General features: G+C 35.1%; 1 protein-coding gene across 6 annotated transcripts in view; it reads right to left on the reverse strand.

Moving 5' to 3' along the window:
• Positions 1-24,938, reverse strand: part of CEP128 (centrosomal protein 128) — a 106,314-nt gene that overhangs the window by 14,988 nt on the left and 66,388 nt on the right. For all 6 annotated transcript variants that reach the window (XM_061998051.1, XM_061998055.1, XM_061998054.1 and 3 more), the window contains 2 exons: positions 12,030-12,079; positions 10,070-10,093 (listed from right to left, as the gene is read on the reverse strand). In XM_061998051.1, the coding sequence (XP_061854035.1) occupies positions 10,070-10,093; positions 12,030-12,079 (74 nt within the window). The remainder of the gene's footprint in view (positions 1-10,069; positions 10,094-12,029; positions 12,080-24,938) is intronic.

The following is a 24,938-nucleotide window of genomic DNA, read 5'->3' on the forward strand; positions in this document are numbered from 1 at the left end:
AGGCCTACGTATGGCATTAAAAGTGGTTTTTACAGGTTATAGTGTAGAAATATTTTTATAGCTAATTTTTTTTTCAAATGCTACGATACATCTCCACATAAAAGCAAAATTGCCTAGAGGTATCTATCAATCTCTAATGTTTCCCTCTTATAAGAGCCAACCATTTCACTTTTACCACAGTAAAGCAGTATTCATTCATATTTCATGCTGTATTTAAAATGGCCTTATGTTCATCAAAGCATTGATTTTCCACTCCATTAATTTATGACAAGATGCAATGTCTGTCAGAGACATCCCTGTGTGTGTTTGTAAGACTGGGAAACATATGAGAGGCAGCAGACAATAAGCAATCAAAATTTAACTACACGTGGAACAAAACACTGAATCCTAATGTTTAAGCAGTCATCCTAGCATCACACAGATTTCATGGACACACGTCTACAAAGTTTTTTTCACTTCGAACACCAAAAACTTCCTTACCCCTTCAGAACTAAAATCCTTCCTCACAGGAAATAAACCCAAAATTGTAACACTCCTCAACTTCTCTTCTTGGTCTAGCACCAAATTAATCCGTAAACATAGTTTAAATATAGCATTAATATACCATAAATATAGCTTATAGTATACATTACCCAATACATTTTGCTCAAGTATTTAATTTATGAACTGCAGAAAAATATACATTCGAGATGTCACACAGAGTTGAAATAAAGTTGCCTAGGACACAGGGCATATTTAATGTGGTGGCTCCTCAGCATGCTATAAAGTGTATTCAATTTACAGCATTTTTTGTTTTTCCAGCTACAAAGATTTTTGCTTTTTTCCCCCCCACTTTAATAAAGGCCACTTGTGATCTGTTCTTAGCATTAATGGAACTCAGCTTCTAAGTGTAAGCCCATGCCTTAAGCCATCCCATTTTTCAATTTGTTCTTTAAATTCTAATGCCAAAACTTCATGTCAACACTGTCTGTAAATGGAGTTAAGGAAGATGCTCATCATCTGTTCTTCCAAAGAGTCTCCTAAATATATCTCCTCTATTTCACATACTTTTTGAGGACGTGGGGGGTGGTGGAGAAATTTAGCTGTGCCTCAGCTAGTCCTCATTAGTTAAATTATTAAATGTCATCTTGAAAGAAGACCAGCCTTCAGCTTATATGCATACTCAGTTCCTTGGGGTTTTTTTTTTGTTTCCTCAAAAATCATGTGGATAACAAATGATACAGGGTATTTTGATTTCTGAAACGTTTTTAACACTTCTAAAAACAAAATCTAATTTTGCATACAAAATGATGGGCCATTACTATTACTGCTAAGAAAGTAGACTGTGGGGTAATAACATGTATTTACAAAAACTTGCTAACTCAATGCTTAATATCAATCAGAAAATGAAAACCAACACTAGATGTAATCAGGAAAGGAAAAAAGAAGCCAGAGAACAATTATACCTGAGTATTAATCCATACTGTACTTGCATCTTGAGTATTGAGTGCAGCTGTGGAACTCTATTTCACAATAGAAACAGGGAAAGGCCAGAGAAGAGCAACAAGAATGATCAAAGCCATGGAGTGCTTTCCACATGAGAAGTGATTAAATATAATGACTTGAAAAAACAGGACTCTTCAGCCAGGAAGACAGATGGCTGAGGGAAGAAATGCCCAATTTGCATAAAATCAGAAGTCAGATAAAGAGAAAATTTTATATGGGTTTAACCAGAAAACTGGGCAAGTTCATGAATGAGAAAGACCATAGAAGGGTTCCAAAACTGTAGAAACTACATTCAACTCTGTAAGACTCTGAGCTTTGAATGGCTGGAATCAGAATGAATGAGTGGGAAACAAAATATACATCATATATTCTTCCCCAAGCATCTTACTTTGGCCACTGTTATAAATGTCTATAACAGGGTTAGGCTGACCTTCGGTCTTAACCAGAACAGTTCCCTTTAAATTCTAAAAAGTCTTCCGAGCAGTTTGTGAAATGATTTGAACATGATAAGTCACATGCTAACATTTTCAGTGAAAGAAAGATGTGCTTTTTCTCATAAAACTAATGAAGAGAATGGAAGTGATGTGCAAATAAAAAACAGAAAAAGAAAAGAGTCAAGTTTGTTAGGGGAAATTAAATAAAGATGGTGGCAACAAAAGAATCTGTTGAAGAATGGGAGGGAAAGGTGATATAGCTTTTAGCCAGCCCACAGGCTCAGTCTGGTAATTTAATGAAATGCACAGCAATGTCCCCAACGTGGATCAAATGTCATACTTGTAACATTAATGACTACACTCTATTTGATTAACAGAGATCGACTGAGGTACACAGACAAAATGTGAAAAAAGATGTTGGCAGCACCTGACAGAGAGGGCAATTAAATACTATTAACTTTTTTTCCCAGCAAGTGGAAAGCTGTATGCCATAATGCATACAAATAATCCTAAAGAGCAGTCACATCTGTCTGCTCATTGTTTAACAGGGAACAGATGGTACTGATACAGTGCACGAATGGTACTGATAAGAGGAAGAAACACCAACTGTAATGACTGAAGCAGTATTAATGTTATGTTACTTAACAGCAGTCTCTTCCATAAGTAAGTGCTACTAATCTTTTTGTTTATAAAATAAAAATTATTTACTTTGAAAAGGGGCGTTCTATGTTTTCACAGAGAATGACAAAACAAATTACTCATTTTCCATTACTTCATACAAATACTTTGATGTTTAAACTGCATGTGAACAGTTAATTCTCCTATACTGAAGTATTCTTGGTGATAGACAGTTTCACAGTCTCAAGGGATAGATCTAAATCAAAATCAGATACACATTTTTAGTCTTAAAGCTGCAATGCTAAATGCAAATAAATCAAAGCAGGTTTCTATATAGTTCTCCTAAAGTTTGCCTTCATAGTCAATATATTGAAAATACAAAAATATTAAACCATAAAACAGACTTTCAAGTACAGTGCTCCTTTCTTATCTGACATAGGTAAAAACAAGTGGCTATCTGTATTGCATGTATATTTTGAAAATTAGAGTTGACTTAAGTACCAGTTAGCTAATCCGCAAAGAATACCCATAAAAAGATTAAATGCAACTGTAATTTTAACTGACTGCAAATGCAGCAGGCAGTTACTCACAATGCAAATGAAACATGTAATGTTAAAGGTGACCTACAATGATTTATTTTAAAATGGTCGGTCTCATTTCCCAAGTAATGAGTGATAAGACAAGATGAAATGGCCTCAAGTTGCACTAGGGGAGGTTCGGATTGGAGATGAGGAAGAACTTTCTCACTCAGAGGGCTGTTAAACACTGGCACAGGCTGCCCAGTGAGGTGGTGGAATCATCATCCCTGGAGATGTTTAAAAGAAGTGTAGATGAGGTTCTGAGGGATACAGTTTAGTAGTGGGCTTGGCAGTGTCAGGTTAGTGGTTAGACTTGATATTCTTAAAGGTCTTTTCTAGCTAAAATGATTCTATGATTCTGTGATTCTATGAATACTGAAATAGCAAGAATAGGATGCACACATCATGTGTAACAGTATCCTTTGCTTTCCTTGTTAACACGTCAATTTCTATCTCCAGCGCTGCTCTGATACATTATATATGCTGCTTTTACACAGGGTGTGATTCTACTTAAGAGGCCTGAAGTTCTCTGTTGACTTTCACATAACAGACAAATTCCATGATAGCTGCGTCATTCTATGATGTAGTACATCATATGTATAGAGGGAAGAAAAAAATGTATTCTGTATTTATATACTCCATATATACCATTACTGCAATTATACCACAGTTTTGATGATTTCAGGAGATCAAGAAATCAATTTACCTTTAAGATAGGCAACATAAAATTTATCAAATTACACAACATGCAAGTTTGACTGGCATTTTTTTCCTATATTACACAGTTTCATTAAAGTTTTGAGTAGTAAGACTGTTTTTAAGCAGAGATCTTTGTTAATAAAGCATTGCAAATGGCTAACTGGAGTTTTAATTTAAACCCCAGATGTTTTTGCATGGGGTGGAACACATTTTAATTAAGAGAGCTTCATGGATGCTTTCTTTCCTGTTTGCAATGACATCGACCACTCATGAGCACATACATGCCTGTGGTAACTATGGGAATGGTTTACATAGAAAAATAGTGGGAAAGTATTTCATGAATTTTTAGTCATTTGATGCATACTAGCAGCCGGAAATGGGAACGGGCCAGTGCAGTCTCTTCTGGCAAGTCAGCTGTCTGTGAATCATCAGCTAGCGCTCCAAGTTTCTGGGGGTCCACAGGACTAGTTCCTGAGAATGTCTTCCTTCTTATTAAGATTTCAATCAAAGACATGTAGATATAATTACTGGAAATTAAAAGAAATGTAACACAAGTGGCAGAGTGTGTAAAGTAAAACAATGTCAGTGCCCACATATTCTTAAAAGATATAAAGACTTCCTTGTCATTCATTCATGAATGCTATCTTCAACTTTCTGGAGCTTTGCAGGCTAAAAATTTTTTCATGTAATTTACATTAATGTTTTGTATGCCAACAGTATTCCATCAAGCCTTCCAGAAAGTATTATAAAAATTCAATTAACGTGGTCTTCATAGAAAAGAAGAAATATTGTTCAGTTTTACAGCTGAGAAAAACTGAAACACAAACATAAATTATTTAACCAAGGATTCACAGCAAATCAGTGTCAGAGTAGGAAAAAACACATGGAGGAATATGGCTTACAGATTTCCCCATTTTAATCAAAGATGCACAACAATGAGAGAACAAATATTATCATAGTATCAATAGTTGTAAATGGTGTCTCTGTTCCTAAGGTTGCAGTTTGATCAAACATTTAAATAAAAAATGAAGGATCTTGCAGCACATGAGAAACATTTTAATCAACAGTCCACTGTCAAATAAAATTGTAACTTGTTTTATGATAGGTAAAACAAATAAAGTATGATATATCACATATGTATCCTATATTCTATGGAAGAACCCATAGATACACATTCCACAAATGAAAGGCCAACATTTCTAAAGAGAATCCTGTCAATGGAGCACATAGGCTCCTTCTGTAAAATTATATTAATGTAATTATAGTCTTTGTAATAAAGATTTATCCTGAGATTTTAACTTTCTCTAATGGAAAATAGAGGGGGTTTTTGGTTTATTAAAATCTGGCAAATATACTTAATATTTGCAACATATGGAAGACATCTTCAAACACTGAAAAAAAGTTTTCTACTTAGAGAATGTAAGGTTTGCATTAAGAGGATAGATATGTCACAGGGTATCCAACAACAGCAACAGACATCGAGGGGAGAAGACAACATCAGGGAAGAAGGAAAGAGGTAGGTGAGCGTCAGGATAAAATAAACAGCTGGTGGCAAGCACCATCAGGTGGTAGAAGTTATTTGGTGGGAGTGAGCAGAGGAAAGAACCTTGGGAAGGTTCTCCACCCCCTAAGCAAAAGGAACTGATGCACAGTCTCATCAATCAAAGGAAAGGAAAGGGTGAGGCAGGCAGGACAGAGGATTTCAGACTGCTGCTCCTCTCCTGGTCATTTTTACAAGATCAAAGAATGGCTCTATTCTAGGAGGACCAGAAGGCATTTGACGTAATAGTAGTATTGGCAAGACTACAGAAGCAAACAAAGGCGAGAAGAAAGTATTAACTCTTAGACTCAAGAATTCCTAAACATTCTAAATATGACAGTCATGAAATAATCTTAAGAGCTAACAGAAAGATTTACTTATTGATGGAAGGCACACTGAAAGACATAAAGAGAGCATATCCTAAAACAAATGGTGGCAGGCAATTGTGCGATCTCTTCATGAAATGATTTGAGCCAGCAATGTGCCCTTGTGGCCAAGAAGGCCAATGGCATCCTGGGATGCATCAAGAAGAGTGTGGCCAGCAGGTCAAGGGAGGTTCTTCTCCCCTTCTATTCTGCCCTGGTGAGGCCTCATCTGGAGTCCTGTGTCCAGTTCTGGGCTCCTCAGCTCAAGAGGGACAGAGAATATCTGGAGAGAGTCCAGTGCAGGGCCACCAAGATGATCAGGGGACTGGAACATCTTTTATACGAGGAAAGGCTGTGGGAACTGGGCCTGTTTAGTCTGGAGAAAAGGAGACTGAGGGGAGATCTTATTAATATTTACAAATATCTAAAGGGTGGGTGTCAGGAGGTTGGGACATCCCTTTTTTCTATAGTAGCTAGCAACAGGACAAGGGGTAATGGGATGAAGCTGGAACACAAAAAGATCCACTTAAATATAAGAAAAAACTATTTCACTATTCATGTGAGGGAGCCCTGGCACAGGCTGCGCAGAGGGGTTGTGGAGTCTCCTTCCTTGGAGGTCTTCAAGACCCACCTGGACATGTTCCGATGCGACCTGATCTAAGTGAACCTGCTTCTTCAGAAAGGTTGGACTAGATGATCTCTAAAGGTCCCGTCCAACACTACCATTCTATGATTCTATGAAATGCATTGGACATTGTCAGCCTTCCCATACTACTTTTAAAATGAGTGGCAAATCAGAAAACTCATGCAAATTTGAGCCTGCTACTACAGTAGAAGAATCTAATAGCTTTTACATTGCGAGTACGTGCAGACAGAAATTTGTTCTACTGGTATTCAAAACCTTACTTTCACTAACATGAAATATGAGTTACAATAAAAATATGTAAATGCTCATACTGAACAGGAAATTCATATTAAATAACAATTTGCAGAATACTTACAGCATTACTGGAGTTAACCTAGATTTATGACATTGTAACAAAAAGCTGAATCGTGTCCAGAAAAGTCTGATCCAAATTTTCTAAGCAAGTGGTAACCTCAGTTCTCCATTGGTCAATAAAACAGCTTGCAGCTTTCAAAGGCTATAGAATGCATATGTTTGTTGGGATAACTTCAGGGCGTGGTTGAATTCAAAGTAGATTTCCCCGTCTCCTTTATCAGATTAGTATGCTCACAAATAACACAATGTAGTTTAGAGAAACTCACTAAAGTCACAAGCATGGCATAGTAGTATCATACACCTACACTATGCACTCCAACCTCTTTATCAGATCTGAGAATACAATACAGACCTTTTCCCAAGCAAATCATAGAGCTTTGACAAAAAACAATACAGAGCCAAACCTTGTATGAAAGAACTTAGCTACACTGAAGAATAAACTAAAGATCTTATTTAAAGACAAATTGTATTAATTCTGGCAAAACATCAGACTACATAACTGACTACTAATCATGAAAATTACTTGTTAATAGTTATGTTATAATTTAATTAACTTTATTAAACAGTATTGAACCAAAAAAATAGAGCCAAACAAAACATATAATCTAGGTACTCAAAACCTCAGTTTTGCCTGTACTTGTTACTCTGCTGGCACTCATGGGTTGAAGGATTATTCCAGAACACACCTTGGTTCTTAACCTCCTTTTACATCTACTAGTGAAGTTGTTACATGTTGACAGCTCTTCTATTGCTTAAAAAGGTATGTGCAGGGTAGAAACAATTTAGGAAGCAGCTACAAGAGGCTTCACACTTGTGGCAAATCAAAAACAGATCTTCACTAAATTTCATCTATTTCTGTGCAAAACAATTTCTTCCCAGTATTAGGTAGAATAAGAATCTCATGTTCAGGTATCCCACGTTCTTTCAGTTTAAAAACAGCTCTGGAGAGTTGATGCTTTCCTATGCATTTTGTATAGCTTGTGTATGTGTGCGTTCTGGCTTTTCGCTCTCTTGCCCCTTTTTGTATCTTGCATTTCATGAATCTCATGAATCTCACACTTTCTGTCCAAATTCTCTTAAGAAAATTTTTTTTCTACTATATTTAAACTTTTTTTCCCCTCTAAGGATTCTGTTTGAATTTGAACTGAATACTTTATGTCTCTCTTCCACTTTATTTTCTATAACCTCAATCAAATCACAAAATATGACTGGTTGCACTTGTTTTGATGTCAAGCTCTGAGAACTCAAATAACAAGGTGATGAGAAAATTATGCAAATATGAGTACCATAGCTACTATATACTCATTGTTATAAATTTTGCCTAGATTTACGGCTATGTAGACATACACACTATAAAAGTAAAGGATATGTTAAACAGCAAGCCTTATTCATTCTGATGCTCAAGGGCTTTTCAATCACAGCTCATCCTGACACACTCAGACCACCTAAGTATTACTCTGAGGGTATTTTGTTTTTAAGATTACTGAAGGATTGGGGGAGAAAGAAGAATGCTATCATCTTTAGAACTGAAACAGATATAAAAGTAAAACATGTATTATTTTAAAGTATTCAGCATCATCTATCTAACATCTGACCCTTGAGTATATTTAGCAATACATATAGCCAGAGTTCCTGATCAATTTAGCTATTACTGAAAGTGCATTTCTGAAAATCAGGCCTCAAAAGTCACAAAGTCAGATACCCATAAAATGAAGAACACAAGGTAATTAACAGTCTGTGAAAAATTTAGTTTAAGTGATTTGCCTGACATCATAGAAGAACTTAATGGTAAAAGTAAAATGAGTTCCTTGAGAGCATGAGTGCCTTGGGAGCATTCGATAGCCTTAGTGATCATCGTACTTTTCTTGCTTGCAATCTCAGGGCTTAACATTACACATCTTCAAATGTCAGCAATAACAAAAGCAGTGATTGATTTCAAGTGCTAGGATTTAGCACCATAAACTTCCATTCAGGTGTTACCTTCCAACTTGCATTAAGAAAGAAAATTATATTTTATTGATGACAATAATGCTCCTCTTCTTCCATTTGAACAACAATTTACAAATGTTCTTTCTTAAAGGAGAAGAGATTAAAAGTGTAAAAAGAGTATAGAAAAAAACAGAAACATTGTCACAAAATCTAGATTTAATTTGCTGCTGTGCTATTTGCAAGCAATTACCCTCTGCCTGTGTCAAAACAGCTCTGGGAACAGAAAGGATAAGGCATTTGCAAGCAAGCAGTTTAACTCATGGCTCACAAGAAACGGATGGTAGTGGATACATGCCTGACTAGTTGTCACGTAAACAAGTTACTAATAAGAGGCACTCCACAACAGAAGTTATGTTCTTGCAACACTTTACATTCCGACAACACTATGTGAAGGGCTAGGACACTGAATTTGAGCATTACATTCCTACTCCCACAGGGCAGGGGTTCCAACACTGCCTTTGATTTACAAAAACAGACTTTTATTTGTGAATGCAAGTTTTTTTAACATATTGAATGTATTTTAAATAAATGTTTGAAATTGAAAGCTGTTTTTAGAGATGCACAGAAAATCAGGAAAATAAAATAATAATTTGCAGAAGCAAATCTTAAGAGTTTGTATTTGAAGCCTTGATATTGTCTCAGTATTGGTTTATTTTGATGAAATTTTCTGGATTTCCAATGAAAAGAAACTATGGGCCTGACAGATACTATTGTGTCGTGTCTTATCAAACATTCCTACATAAATGGAAAGAAGCATGGTTCAAAAATGCTAGGGCAAGCCAAGACCCATCCCAGTCATTCCACCTGATAGATTTACTAGCTTGGGAGATCTGGATAGTCCAGATGAATTCAAGGGATGTACATGCATGAAGGCAATGCCCTTCTAATACTAAATAATAAAATGGTTCTCCTTCACACTTCTAATTCCTATGTTGACATAGGCAGATACATTGATTCTGTCTGCATCTCCCAGTATAAATATGTAAAAGAACGTGTAACAATTACTGAAATGATTAATCTATCACATGGACTTCGACCCTTAGAACCGTTAGCAACAGAAAAGTAACACGGTTTGCATGGCTCAAATTTGTGACACGTCCTCTTCCCATGGGTAGGATGAAGATTGAACTGTACGGAAAAACTACATTACAGTCTCTGCTATAACTGGTGCTCAAATATTGTAGTAAAAACCTACATTGCAAGATGCAGTGTAAAATTACCACTTCTCTTAAAGGTAAAGTAACAGTTAATACCGTAGAACTGCAATATCTTTTTTTAAATTCATAAAAATAATGTTTTTAATAATTTAGGAAAATTATCAGCAATGTCATTATAATTGGAAATGAATTTAAGATACTCACCACTTCTAGGGTCATAAAGCATTCCTAAAAATAAAACAAAGATGCCATTAGAAAGTAAAGAACATAAATGCAACTTCAGTTGAACAAAGATGAAAAGGATTCATTTTAATTTTTTTGGTGGTCACATGTGAAGTATTTTTTTTAAAATCTCACTGAATAAGAATTGCTATATTTAATTGGACCTGTGATCCATTCATGATACAATCTCACTTAGAAATCTATTCCAGAGAAGTGAATGCTGAGAAACAAGGCAAAAAAGAGTCTGATAGTACCATAGTTCAAATAGTACCATTAGGTTTTCAACATTGTTCATTTTACTCTTATGTACCCCAAAGTTTGATTTCTTGTCTTGATTGCCTGTGACTAAGTGTAGCATGATCTGGAGTTTATGTAACATTTCACATATGACTGTGAAAGCATGGGCATCTGAAGTAGTAAAAAATTGCCATCGAGCATCTGAATACAAAAACAGTAGTTACAAGTCACACGACTAGAAATACCAGTTAGGGAAAGGCATAAAGCAGTTTGATCAGAAATGTGACAGACCATCAGAAATACAGACAAGCACATATATGCACACCAGACACTATTATGATGCAACTTTCTGTAGTATAAAATTACTCCTCATTCAATCAGAAATAACATCACTAGAACAATTTGTCAACTACAGAGCTTCACATGAAAGCAGATGCAGAATTTCTTCACATGAAAGGAGATCTTTTTACATTGATGTAACTAGATACGCACCTGTGTAAACTGCTTGCGCAGACAAGCCCTCAGCCGTGCTGAACTTGAGCTGCCAGAAAGCTAGGCCAAGATTTTTGTTTGAACAGGAAACAGCTGGATTGGTGTGTTGTGTAACTTGGGTCTTGCAACTTGTCTCTTCTTACTGGATCAAACTGTTTCTACACTAACTCTTTGATACCTCTAGCCCTCAAAACGCCTTCTATTTATTATGAGAAGAGAAGGCTTATCTTCAGACTCCTATGGTCAAAATGCAAATCAATACATATTTTCATTTTCTTTAACAGTCTTATTTTCATTAATTCCCTCATAAATTTCCTGCTTCCAGTACACTTACAGAATGATGCTTCCGTGACACACTTGTCATATTATTCATATTTTTATAGACATGTTGGGTATTATTTATTGTAATTTGGTTTTTTTTCCTTCTGTATTCTGAAGAATACATACACTACTCTTCCTAATAACCTCCCAAGCCTCACAATTTAAACATTCCAGCTTGCTTTCTTAGCCATTTTCATCTCAAAGGAGTATGTTTTCTTTGACTGTAATGCTTAAATGCTATTCCAAAGCCAAGCCTAGTGTATAGGGTAATTCTTACTCTCTAAGTGTAAATTTAAATGGCTTAGCACTAGCAGCTGTACTGCTAGATGACATACAATGAGGATTTACTATATTGTACCAAGTCCTAGCAGATATTGACCAGTTCCTACTTCCTCAGGAAGGTGACTACAGACATTTAGTGTTAAAGACATATACAGAACATAAAATCTTTTACTCTGTTTTATTCAGAGATACAAAAGAAAGAAACACAGCCCAGAAAATAACACACAATCAACAAAACGGAATTTGGCAGTTCTGAATGCAGATTTGCCCTGTCCCTATTCACATACAGTTTCAATGAAGCCAGCAGTATAATATAAGAGAACAACTTTGGTGTACAGTGCGATTTAAAAGGAGCATTCTTTTCACTGATGGACTACATTTATTGACTAATAGGAGAACGCTGACTAATCTCCTCTAACTTTCAACTTAAGTCATGGTCAGAAACTCAGCAATGAGTATTACTGGCTATCAAGTCTATATTCAGCTGCATTTCTTTCCAAAGGTGAATGTAAGATTCTAACAAGTTCAGAAAACTGCAATGTTATAATACAATGTAGTCATTTTAAGGGTGACAAAAAGCATAGCTAGTTAGGTTAAATAGAAACCATACCTGCAGAACTCCCATTTCTTCCTCTCTTCTGAGGGTCTTCTCTAATAGCTCTATAAAATGCAAAATTGAATGTGTAAATTAAACTTCCTGTTTCATGGCCTGATAGAAAAAAGTACTACATAAAACAGCAAGCTTTTTGGTTTACAGATTTCATAAAATTCCTGTTCAATTGATTAACATAACATAATTTTCTGGCACTATATATATATATATATATGAAACATTTTTAAAAGAACTTATATATTAGAAGTGTTTTACACATTATAAAACAAATCAACAGAACTAATTTTTCAAATCAAGTAGGCAAAGATATTGCACTATAAATAGCTATGGTCAAAAGAATTATACAATATGCTGTATTTTTATGGGACTTTTTGTATGCTGTTTAATACGCTTGGGGTTTTTTAATAAGTTGTTGGGGGGGTTTTTTTTTGCTTTGGATTTGGAGAAAACATCCTATTATTTCAGATGGAGTACTACATAGAATCACCATTTAAAATGCAAAATCTGTTTTTTAAATATATGGTATCTAGCAACAGGACAAGGAGTAATGGGATAAAGCTGGAACACAAAAAGTTCCACTTAAACATAAGAAAAAACTATTTCACTGCGCGGGTGAGGGAGCCCTGGCACAGGCTGCCCGGGGAGGGTGTGGAGCCTCGTTCCTTGGAGGTCTTCAAGACCCGCCTGGACACATTCATGCAAGATCTGATCTAGGTTGACCTGCTTCTGCAGGGGAGTTGGACTAGATCATCTCTAAAGGTCCTTTCCAACTCCTACCACATAATTCTATGATAAAGGTCAACTCTGTAACATAAGTATATATTTTCAGTTAAATACCACCACTTCAATATCTACCTGTTCTTCTGGGGAGAGAGTTTTATGAAGTATCCTGCATGATAGAAAATTTGGGCAGTGGTACAACAAAGTAAATAGATATCCTTAATTTCAGATGCAGAATTTTCAAATCTAGAGACTGTTAGCCGAAATTACCTCGACTTACCATATATCTTTAAAGGTCTTTGAAAAGAAACTTGTAATAACATCGTTTTTACTTAAAACAATCATGTCTGTGCAATAGAAATTCAAATGTTGCATAAGAATTAAAAACAAAGTAAAATGAAGAATTTTGTTTTGGTCAAGTTAAATATGGAGAAAAATCATTTTCCATCCCACTTTTTTTTAATAAAGTTAGAATAACAATACAAATTTTTACCAACTCAGTTACAATACTGGAAAATGCCCAAAGAAAACATACAGGACAGTCTATTTCCAAATTCAAATTCTCACACTTAACTAATGTTGATAGCAGTCCATTTAGCTACAGTAATTTATATGGCAGTTGAGTCACTGTACTGGAAAGCATACTGAAGAATAATCCAGAAAAACACAAGTGTGCCAAAAGAAAGCAAAGAAACAGGAAAGGATTTGAAAAAAAAATGCATACAAGCTAGAAAGAAACAAAGGCAAGTCAATCTCTCTGCTTATGAAAGAAACAACTAAATTTTTATACATTATCTACATTGCTTTTAAATGATTGGTGCCTGAAAAATCTCAATTAATCTGCATGCAGTCAGAAACAGATAATGAACTATTAAAAAAGAGGGAATAAGTTAGGGTGCTTACAAGGAGGCTCCACAACAAAAGGAGAAAAAAAAGTAAAAGATAAATACGGCAAATTAACAAAATAAGGCAAATTCATGTTGGTAGACTTTTTGAAGTAGTTTCTATTGTAAGTCATTGAAGCTAATTTTTAGTAACTGAACTATGTATTTATCAGTAATCTTTACTTTTCAACAAAGTGTAAACAGGTACACAAGAAGTATACAGTTAGCTATTCTATACTTGGATGGTGAGAGAGAGAATTAGTCAGAATTCAGTCCTATGAGGTAGTCAAGGCTATTTCACCATCTCATAACTCTGCTAATCACTACCAAAAGACGTATGCAGTTATTCAGAATTTTTCAACATGCACATCCTCTCAGTTATAATTTTCACTGCTGGCAAAATGTATCAGAAAATAGATTTAGGAGCAGAATGAGTAAGATACAACTGTACCATCTTAGCTATTCTAATTGATCCATTAATATGCCAATAACTATAATGTCAAAAAGCAGTTCAACTCCTTAATCTCTGTGGTGGGAGTAACAAAGCTGGGAATTGGGGCATTGACTTTCTATTACCTGGAGCAAGCAACACCCTAAGAATTTCAATTTAAAAAAAAAAAAAAAAAAAGGAAATCACAGATTTTGGAAAAAACACTGAAAAGTGTTCATTCATTATTGAGTAAGAACAGGATTTTAAACTGCATGACATCCCATTTTAAGAAACTGAAGATGACAGACAATCTGCTTCACATTCTCTGTGAAGTCTGAAGTACCAGAGTAAAGTCAGTGAATGGAATCAATACCAGATTTGTATGTTACACAAGCATGTGGTAAACTCTTGAGACACCTCAATCATATTATCTTTAAGTCTGCTTTGATCAAAATTGCAATATATTTATTTCAAGACTTTCCTATCATTCTCACTTCAAATACACATCCCATAGCTTTCAGTCACCGTTTGGATATGGTGCCCACAAAGTTGCTGAACTGATACTGCAGCATTCCTGTAAATGCACAAGTCAACCAAGGAGATTTCCATCAAGTCTGAGGGAATTTTTATGTGGCATAATAAACGAGTTTCTCAGCTAGATCGTCACATGCCTACACAGCAAAGTTCAATTTTGTATTATATCATTTACATTTTTTTCCTTTACACAGGGATCTGACATGAAGTCCGTATTTTAAGCAGTGAATCAAGCAGTTTCTAACTGAACCAGTTTAAGCAATATGTTTCAGATTAGATACATTCATAGCCATTAGAGACAGAACAACTGCGAATTTGCCCTGTAGCTATGTTAGCATGATTCTTGTGAATGGTCTCACAGTACTGTGACAATAGCCATAGCCCAGAAACACTCTGAATACTGAAAGATGTTTCAATGAGGCTGAATCTTTTTTTCAGGTCAGGCCAGATACCATAAATCACCCTGACAAATAGCACTGGAACTCACATACTAATTGAAAAAGTACTTGTCATGTATGCAAGCTATTAAGAGAATTTCTACATAAACTATCTTAAAAGAGTTCCAGAGAAATAGGTATTTCTTAAAACTTTTGTTTTTGCTAGTGTAGAACAAGGCCAATAATATATGAGCATTTCAGGATGTGTTTACATGACCTCAAGTAAGATTAAAAAAAAGGAAAAAAAAAATTTGAACTCAAAGGTGATACTGTTTGACTCCAATGTAACTTACAGCATCTGTAAAATATCAAATATTTCTACCCTGCTAGTTTCCTCCCCACTTCATTCATAGATTTAGAGAATGAAGCTAAAGCTAAGACAAATTTCTAAAACTGGGGTGGGGTATATTTGAGTTGTACTCAAATGATTAATAGTTTTCAGGGTCAAGCTCAAATGTCACTACATTTTTTAATTTTTATTTTTAGCTTCTACTAAACATAAAAATCCTCAAGTGATTTTTTTTTTTTAATATGAATTGGAGCTTTCTAGTCCATTAGCAAATCTCTCACATTAAGATTGAGCACATTCCACTAACTTTAAAGATAATTCAGTTACCACCACTGCAATCAATGTAGTACTTATTACCACCAAGCTGAAACAGCTGTTTATTTGTATCTAAAACATTAGTTTTCTCATCTAGACATAAAAAGACCTCAAAACTCAAAGGAGTATAATTTTTAAAAAGGGATTCCCTTTTGCCATATTCTTTGCCTTTATAAATTCTAGCAATTTTTAGATACTACAGTCTTTAGCAAATCACATGACGAATATTTCAAAAGAATATCTTTTGAAGCCTTTTTTAATGAATTCAGTCTTTTGACACCTTTTAGATATACTCTTTTATTTTTGCTGTGGAACATCAAAGAAGTGGTGCGTTTGTTTGCATTAACCTGAAACAGCACCCACAATCGTAAGAAAGAATGGAAAAAAAAAGGCATCTGAAGCTAAGAGAAGGAAACAGTTCACTGTTCAAATTCCCTAAAAGACTTAGTGCTATGCAGAAAACAGAACAAACTGCATTTTCTTTCTGTTCCCTGAGGCTTTGGCAAAACTTTCTAATGTTCACATCTCCAGTGCTGGCCTGGTCTATATTGCGTTATTTGCAAAGAAGCTTTTGGGAAAAGAAAAGTATAACTTACAGAAGACAAATATAATAATAATTTGTGGGTTTTGAGGGACAACAGAGTGTAACTTAAGATTCTTATAAAATTTTCTCTTCAAGTCATACTCATGTTCATAACTTTTATGAGACATTTAGGAATTAGTGGTATCAATGTGTCAAGCCTAAAAGTCACACAGACTACATCCTAATTCAGACAGTAAGCACAAGTGTATAACAAAACAGGAAGATAAAAAAAGGTAGCGTTATTTACTCTAATGGCAGGTTCCAGCAATAAGAAGCTAGGAGAATTCCCAATCAAAATGATTATATCTGGACCATCCAGGATTGATCCAACCTCCATGAACTTGATTATTTCTTGTTTGAATCTATTTGTTGTTTTGGATGCCAGAATATTTTACAATGAGTTTCTTTAATTGAAACATATACCTTGTAAAAAACATGTTTCCTTTTATTTTAAACATCATGTCTGAAGTGTCTAAGGCTTCTTAACACACATAAATCTGGCTTCTAATTTATTTTCTTCAATAACTCTTCCTTATGTTTCACACTACTATTTCGCTTTATTATTTCCATCCTGGGGTGTATTAGAAGGGCTGTGGTCAGTAGGTCGAGAGAGGTTCTCCTCCCCCTCTACTCTGCCCTTGTGAGACCACATCCGAATATTATGTCCAGTTCTGGGCCCCTCACTTCCAGAAGGACAGGGAGCTGCTGGAGAGAGTTCAGCACAGTGCCACAAAGATGATGGAGTGGAGCATTTTCCTTCTGATGAAAGGCTGAGGGAGCTGGGGCTCTTCAGCTCTGAGAAAAAGAGACTGAGGGGTGATCTCATTAATGTTTACAAATACATAAAGGGCAGGTGTCAGGAGGATGGAGCCAGGCTGTTCTCAGTGATGCCCAATGACAGGACAAGGGGCAGTGGGTACAAGCTGGAACGTAAGAGGTTCGAAAGAAACACAAGGAAGAATTTCTTCATTGTGAGGGTGATGGAGTAGTGGAACAGGCTGCCAAGATGGGTTGTGGAGTCTCTTTCTCTGAAAACATTGAAAACCCATATGGATGATTTCCTGTGTAATCTACTCTAGGTGGTCCTGCTCTGGCAGAGTAGTAGGATTAGATGATTTTTCGAGGTCCCTTCTAACCCTTAAGATTCTGTGATTCATATTTGATGGAGACAGTTCATTTTTTAATATCTCCTACACTTCATTTACAAAACTTCTTCCAACTTTTCATTATTTCCAAGAAGTTGTCCTAAATTCTCATCAATTCTATAACCCCTTTGTACCTACAATTACATGAACTGATATGGTATCTGTCTTACACTGAATTCAAAATTATACAAGTGCATACGTATATATTTCACATAGGAAATTTAAGTATGCACTTAACACTGTGCCAAATAAGTATAATGCTTTCTACATTCCTAATATGCATGCTGTGGAATAGTTTGTCTGCACGAGAGATTAAATACAATCAGGAAACTATATAAGATTACCAAACAAAAAATTATAGGTTCCAATGTACTGTTTATGCATTTTTGAGACCTTTATCAAAAGAATGAGGCTTTTTCTAATGCTTACATAAGACTTTAGTTCTATTCCTGTCTCTGCCACTCAAGGTAGCATTTTCTGTGTGTCATTTAAAAATGGCTAAAGAAAATATTTGACAGAGCTCATGTGAGGCTTAAACTGCACTGAAATTCATGCAAAAGATATTGTTATGAATACAGAAAAACAGCACAAAATTTCATTATGTCTTAGCAATTGCCTAACTTATTAGCTGGGAGAGAGATGTTAAACTATGTCTACCATATTTATTTTGGACCATATTGATTCTCAACTGAGCCAAAATTCAATTAAAAGCAAGCTCTAATGAGAAGGATGTCTATAAGAGAAATAGGCTGGGAAGAATGAGGAAAAGAAGGTTAATTTAGAGTAGACAGATAGAAAAAGTATGTGTGGAATATTGTTCAAATAGAGGCTGTCCGAGGAGCAGGCTGTAATATCTAAAGACCTTATTGTGGTTCTTGAGTGATTAGTGATGCCTCTTTATGAGGAGTGCCAAACATATCTTTGTATCTGGGGAGGAGCTGTCCATATGGCAATGCAAATCTTTAGGAAGATTTGTCAGAGCTATGAATGTCTTCTCTAAATAGCTGCCACAATTACAAATTCAGAGGTGGTGTCCTGGGTGGTGTTTGTTCTCTGAAATACTGTCCAAGTGAGTAAGCTGAATTCCAGTTAAGACAGAATCAAGAGTCTCCTCTAGTCTAGAGATATTATATCAAAATCAACACAGCTGGGACAGCAGTATATAGGTTGGGACAGCAGCATATAACTATTAACTCACAGAAGCACTGGGAAACTGGTGAGGCCCAACTGCAGAAAAACCTATTTGTAAAATGCTGATTTGCTCAACTCTTCTCTAGAGAGATGTAAAAGCATATAATATCAGATCATCTGCATTTTAGTTTTCAACTAAGTTGTCTTGATCTTAAGCTGACACTGTTCTTTAGCAAAGAGTACTACATCTATGTAAGCATCCTTGCACTATGCACTTAAACTTACTTCACTGGCTGTAGGACAACACCACTAGTTTTTCTTATTTGAAGCCTTTACTAAATCACAATCCTGTAGATAGAGAAAATCACTATGGGCTAAAGTTCTCTTTATATCTCTAAAGATTTCTTAAAATTTTAATATATATTTCACAATAAATTAAACAGAAAAAAGAACTTTTCTGAAAACAAGAACTACCGGTGTCAAAAACTATAAGACCTGAAGAAAGACAAAGAAAATTGATGCAGTAATGTTTCTCAGAAAGTTATAGTTTCTGCCATGAAAATTAAAGTGGGATACATCAGAAACCAAGAATGCAGCTGCCAAAATTTTTTTTTTCAATTATTTTTAATAAATATCTCTGTAATCATGAAAACACTTTGGAGTTTCAGGATTTAGGATGGTTTCAAATTAAATACCTACTTATAAAAATAATGTTCATAAATCTGGACTAACCAGAAGATTGCTGTGAGGATTCAAAATAAGTCATACAGTCATTTGTTGAATCTATCCTCAAAAATCAATGAATTAAATAACACAAAAGAAACCAACATAAGAATTTCAAGGCATTCCCATACTGTAACATTATGTCCTGTGTAAAACTGTATCTGTCAACAGTCACCATCTTAGTAAAGCTGCCAGTGATTAAACAACTCAGAAAGCTAAAGCATGTAGTATAACATTTTTTTCCATTTAACGTGCTCAGGTTAAGGATGAAAATTGATAGAATATAGCAGTAAAAACTAGCATTGTTACTGCCTATGCTCTCCTCCCATATGAACTAACAAACATCATCCTGTATCTGCACTTCAACATTTCCAGTCAGCACCAAATCCAGACCTCAAACAATAACTGTGAGATTCTTCTAGTCAATGCAGCTTTTGGACTAGGTTGTCTACTAAGTGGTAAAAGAACAGATTTTTTTTTTTTTTTTTAAGTGCAAGACAAATCTCATGTCAAACATTTTTTTAGTACCACTAAATGCATTCATTAAAATATTTGCATTTGGTACCAGAGAAAGGAGTTTCAAACTTCATCTTGCTTATTATGAAAGACAAATATCCGAAAGAGAGATCAACACATGTACACTCCCTGCCTCTAGTTGTGCATTGCTCTTGGTTACTCTGCTCTGGCAAAAATGTTGAATTTGGACCTCCACAGGAATCAACTTTGTTCACTACAATGAGCAACGAGTATGCTGGCAAAACTGACAGTCTTACATGGCTAATAGTAAAATATTGTTATAGGGGGCTCCAATGAGGAGCAGACATGAAACAAGGGAAGGAGCAAGTAGCACAGATGGGAGTGAAAGAAACAGAAACAAGAACTCAGCCTTCTGTCTGCAGTGACATCAAATGACACCACTGAATGCGAAACTGCTGTCTGACCCACTAACTCATGATTATTTTGGATTTGTCACACTTCTGTCTGTAACACAGATCTACCCAAATTAACTGAACAATGGCTTTTCCCCCATAGTTTTTATTAGAAATGCTATTAAATAACCTGGAAAGGAGAGGGAAAGGAAAAAAAAAAAAACCAAACAAACCACCTCAAAAACATCAGCATTACAAAAGTCAAAATATAGTAAATATTCTCAGAGGGAGGCCTTCAGAAGAGCTGACATTTTAAACAGAAAATGCAGTTGAGCATTCTGTTTTATCACTGCATACAATATAGAATTGTTACAATTCTCTCCTGAATGAAGAAACATTTCCTTTCTGATGATGAATAAAATTTTCAAGGAGTTCACAGAAAGAAATTGAAACTTAATTTGTTTTCATCCACCAAATGCAAGCTTGAAAAGACAATTTGTCATTTCTTGTTTTAGAAAATTATATTGATATGTTTATGGTCATAGCAGCTACATAAAAATTATGGTATACTATATATAAATGACAAAATAGGAAATTGAATGCCATTTTCTTCAGTGAGCTCCCTGTCTTAATATCCTAGGCCTTTTTTTATGTTTATCATCCCAACCACATTTATGCATATCAACAAATTTTCTTTTGGCTACATCTGAAAGGCAGTTGCATATCAACGCAAAAATTCACAGAACTGTCTCTTCTTGGACCTAGCAGCTAAGGAAGAGTCAAAGATGAAGGGTATCAAGTTTTCTCAAAGCAGTAGTACAATTCATTTAAACTGAAGCAACTGAGCAAACCAAAGGAGGCCATCAGCTGCACAGCAGAAAGCTTTTCTAGCCAAGGGCACTCGCTACTTGAGACGAGTAATTCTTTGGAGTTTAGAAGTGTATTTTTAATTGAGTTGTTTAAAGATCAGAGCTAAACAATCCATCTGCAACGTTCACAGCGAAGGACAACAGATAATTTGGGAAGCTGAAAGATACAGGTCCTGAAATTAAGTTTCCCTACCAATCTCACGAAAAAAAAGAGATCTTTTAGAAGCTCAGGCATTTTAATAAACTGTCAGAAGAGTAAAGCACACTGAAAAGTTACAGCTCTGTGGGATTCAGTCCATAATAAATGTTACAATAAAGCTTTAATTCTACTAGGTAGCCCTATAACATCACTAAGGCTCAAACAGCTTCTTAGAAAACATTTATTTCAACCAGGCATACATACACATAGAGGTCAGTGTGTCTCACTGCAAAACAGGGAACTTTCCCAAATTCACAGAAGTCCCTTCTTAGTAATTAGATAGAAATTAGAAACCACAATATAATGCAACTAGCAGTTATACAACATCCCATCTCCCCACATATGCTTTAGAAAAAGATGCAAGAAACTGGAAACTGGCAATAATTAAGAAAGCCATAACAGTAACTCCTATTTCTAATTTTCTCAGCTGTGGTGAAGCTTCAGTATTCTTGGTGGGACAATACTTTCATTGTAATGTCCCCTGGTAACTGATGATATACAAATTAGACTTTTCAGCTTAGATAGTAAACACTTTAACTGCGAGCAGTAACATTTAATTATTTTGAAAATTCTAATATCTAAATGCAATAACTTATTATTTCCTCCATGTAGAAATGTATGAAAATCTACAGTATAACGATAGCAATTTTTTTCAGAGAAAAGCAGCTAATACACAGATCTGAGGATAAAAGTCTCCTATACTTTAAAAGAGAAAATAATAAGATAATTATATTAAACAATGAAGTTAGTTATTGCTTTGCATGCACAGGGGATATTTACTTGACTTCTTATTTCTCATCAAATTCCTAGAGACTGATCACAACAAAACCAAATTTACACTGCTGTTTTCACTGAGTAAAAAAGTAAGAGCCTCTGAATGGAGATTACATCGAGAAATGGATATCTAGTATGAGCAGTACAATAAATGCATTATAAAATCTGTTATATACAGTCATAGTCTTATTACAAGGTTAATCAGAGCTGCCAGAAAATTGTATTTATTATAGAATCACTTATCTCGTTTCTGCAACACTACAAAATTTTACAGTTAGAGATATTCCTCAGCTCAAGAGAGACAGGGAAGTGCTGGAGATAGTCCAGCACAGGGCCACCAAAACAATCTGGGGAATGGAACACCTTTCATATGAGGAAAGGCTGTGGGAACTGGGGCTGTTTAGTCTGGAGAAGAGGAGATTGAGGGGAGATCTTATTAACATTTATAAATATCTAAAGGGTGGGTGTCAGGAAGTTGAGACATCCCTTTTTTCTATAGTAGCTAGCAACAGGACAAGGGGTAATGGGATGAAACTGGAACACAAAAAGATCCACTTAAACATAAGAAAAAACTATTTCACTGTTCAGGTGAGGGAGCCCTGGCACAGGCTGCCCAGGGAGGCTGTGGAGTCTCATTCCTTGGAGGTCTTCAAGACCTGCCTGGACATGTTCCTATGTGACCTGATCTAAGTGAACCTGTTTCTTCAGAAAGGTTGGACTAGATGATCTCTAAAGGTCCCTTCCAACCCTACCATTCTATGATTCTATGATATTCAGTAACATTTAGCAAAAAAATGGCAAAATATGGTTGGACTAGATCTTAAAGGTCTTTTCCAACCATAATGATTCTATGATAAAATGACAGACAGAATCCCACAAAAATGCCACTGTAAAGGACCATATAACCTAATTCTTGTACCTGTTTACATCATAGTCATTCGTCTGTTCAGTCTTGACAAATGCTAGGAACAAACTGAGGTTTGCAAAGCTGATAAAATGTTTTATATGGTTTTTATGATAAATTCCTCTTGTAGCACACTGTTGACAAACAGAAACCTAGAAGTGCTTTTGATAGCTGGGGCATCAATGTCCTGGGTTAGTACTGAATTCTCAACAGTGTCAGGAATGAAGAGATACCAAGCAAATGGCCCTGAAAGGTGTAACTGCTGAGTTATCAGTTTAAAATGTGCATTGATTTGCTTATACCCCTTCAGAACTCTCTACAGAAAACTAGACTCTCAGAATGTGCTTATTGTAGACAATTCATACTATTTATGTTAAGATTTATATATCCTTTGGCAGCTTTAACAAATGGCTAAATTTCTCTTCCCCTGTGTTTTTTATGTTACGTAAGACAAAACATAATGACAGCAAATTAAAGTTCCTCAGCCTAAACGTAAAGACTTAAGCCCTAGCTCTAAAATAATGTTTTGCATTGTGAAAAAATACAAAAAAAAAAAAGTTGGGTTTACTTTTCAGAAATTTTTATGCCTCCAACCCAAAAACTGGTATCTTTTTCTGTGGATTCTATTATTTTTTTCCCTTTTGTCTAGTATAATTTCACTTTGCTGCAACGTTACCTTTTTGCTGCTAGCATATTTCTTTTAAAAGGTCCTTTGGTCAACAGAAGGATAAGGTTTTTTTCTATACTGAAATCTAAAGAAATAACAATTAAAATAATATGTAAATCAGACAAATGTCAGTTTCAAAATAATCTTTTAAATAATCATGCTAGGTTTCTCAGACTATATCAAGTTTTCTCATAGCATTTTTTCCAGCCCTATTCTGGACACATAGCATAATATCACATTGCAACACACAACTCTGCTTCTCCTATACATATTTGATCCTGAAAGTTAATTCTTCCCAAAGGACTAACTTCATAAACTATTAGGACTTTTTTCTCCATTAAGGACTTCCACTGCATCTTGGAAATGTCTGTCCTCCTGCTGTTTCAATGTCTATTTTATTTACTAGCAAACTAGTATACTTAGGCTGAAGGACAACAGTACTAGAATTTCCTCTGGAATAAGCTTTGGTTCTGATGGATCAAATTTTTATCTTTTCAAATTTGGAATATTTTTGCAAGAAGTTAGAAGCATTCCAACCTTAAAGGTCAGATCTTAATCATACTTTCTTGTTCATTTCCTAGCTGCATGTGTTTCATTGTAATATATGGTGAGTCATTAAATGTCATACAATGTCATTAAACAAATCTGCGTATATAAGTATTATTGCCCATGAATGAAGTATTAATACTTTTCCATCTTTGAAGAAGAACAAACATGCATACTGCTCTTATTATGAAGTTACCTGAATAATAAAACATGGCCCAACATATATTAGTTTTTGGGTTTTTTAAATCCAGGAAGAAATATATTACCTCTAAGACTTAGCTATTATATCTGTCCAGTAAGAAAACAATATTTCACAACAACGTTTAACAACAGTGCTTCATAATCTGTAACTGAAGTCCTCCATAAAATAGGCAAAGTTTGCAAATCATGCCCAAGAATATGTTATGACTGTATCCTAAACACATAATGGACTCAGACAAGAAAAATACTGTGACTCTCTTTGTCCACAATAAAGAAGATTCAAATATAAAATTCCCAATATTACAAGGGCATTTAAAATAAACCAGAGACACTTGTTATGTGGCAGTAACTCTTTGTTACTTACTGTTTTAATCACCATGATACTGTGTGTAGTTAATTTGCTTGCCTTCCTTGACTCAAGTTGCAAAATCCTTTAAAATATTTTTAAATTACAAAATTTGTAAAGCATTTAGAAGTATCAGTCACAATTCCCATTTTGAAAAACCAAACACAAATTTTGAGTCAGTCCTGTAGACTCAGTTAAAATAGTAAAGGAATCAAATCTGAATTTCACATAGATGCAGTCAGCTGTTACCTTAACAATGCTTACAAGAGTAACATGTTCACTGAATTGAGTAGCATCTAGCAATTTTTTATATTTAAACCCAGTAGAAGGAAAACAGTGT

The sequence above is a fragment of the Colius striatus genome, chromosome 6 (assembly GCF_028858725.1).
Source record: "Colius striatus isolate bColStr4 chromosome 6, bColStr4.1.hap1, whole genome shotgun sequence".
NCBI classification, from domain to species: domain Eukaryota; kingdom Metazoa; phylum Chordata; class Aves; order Coliiformes; family Coliidae; genus Colius; species Colius striatus.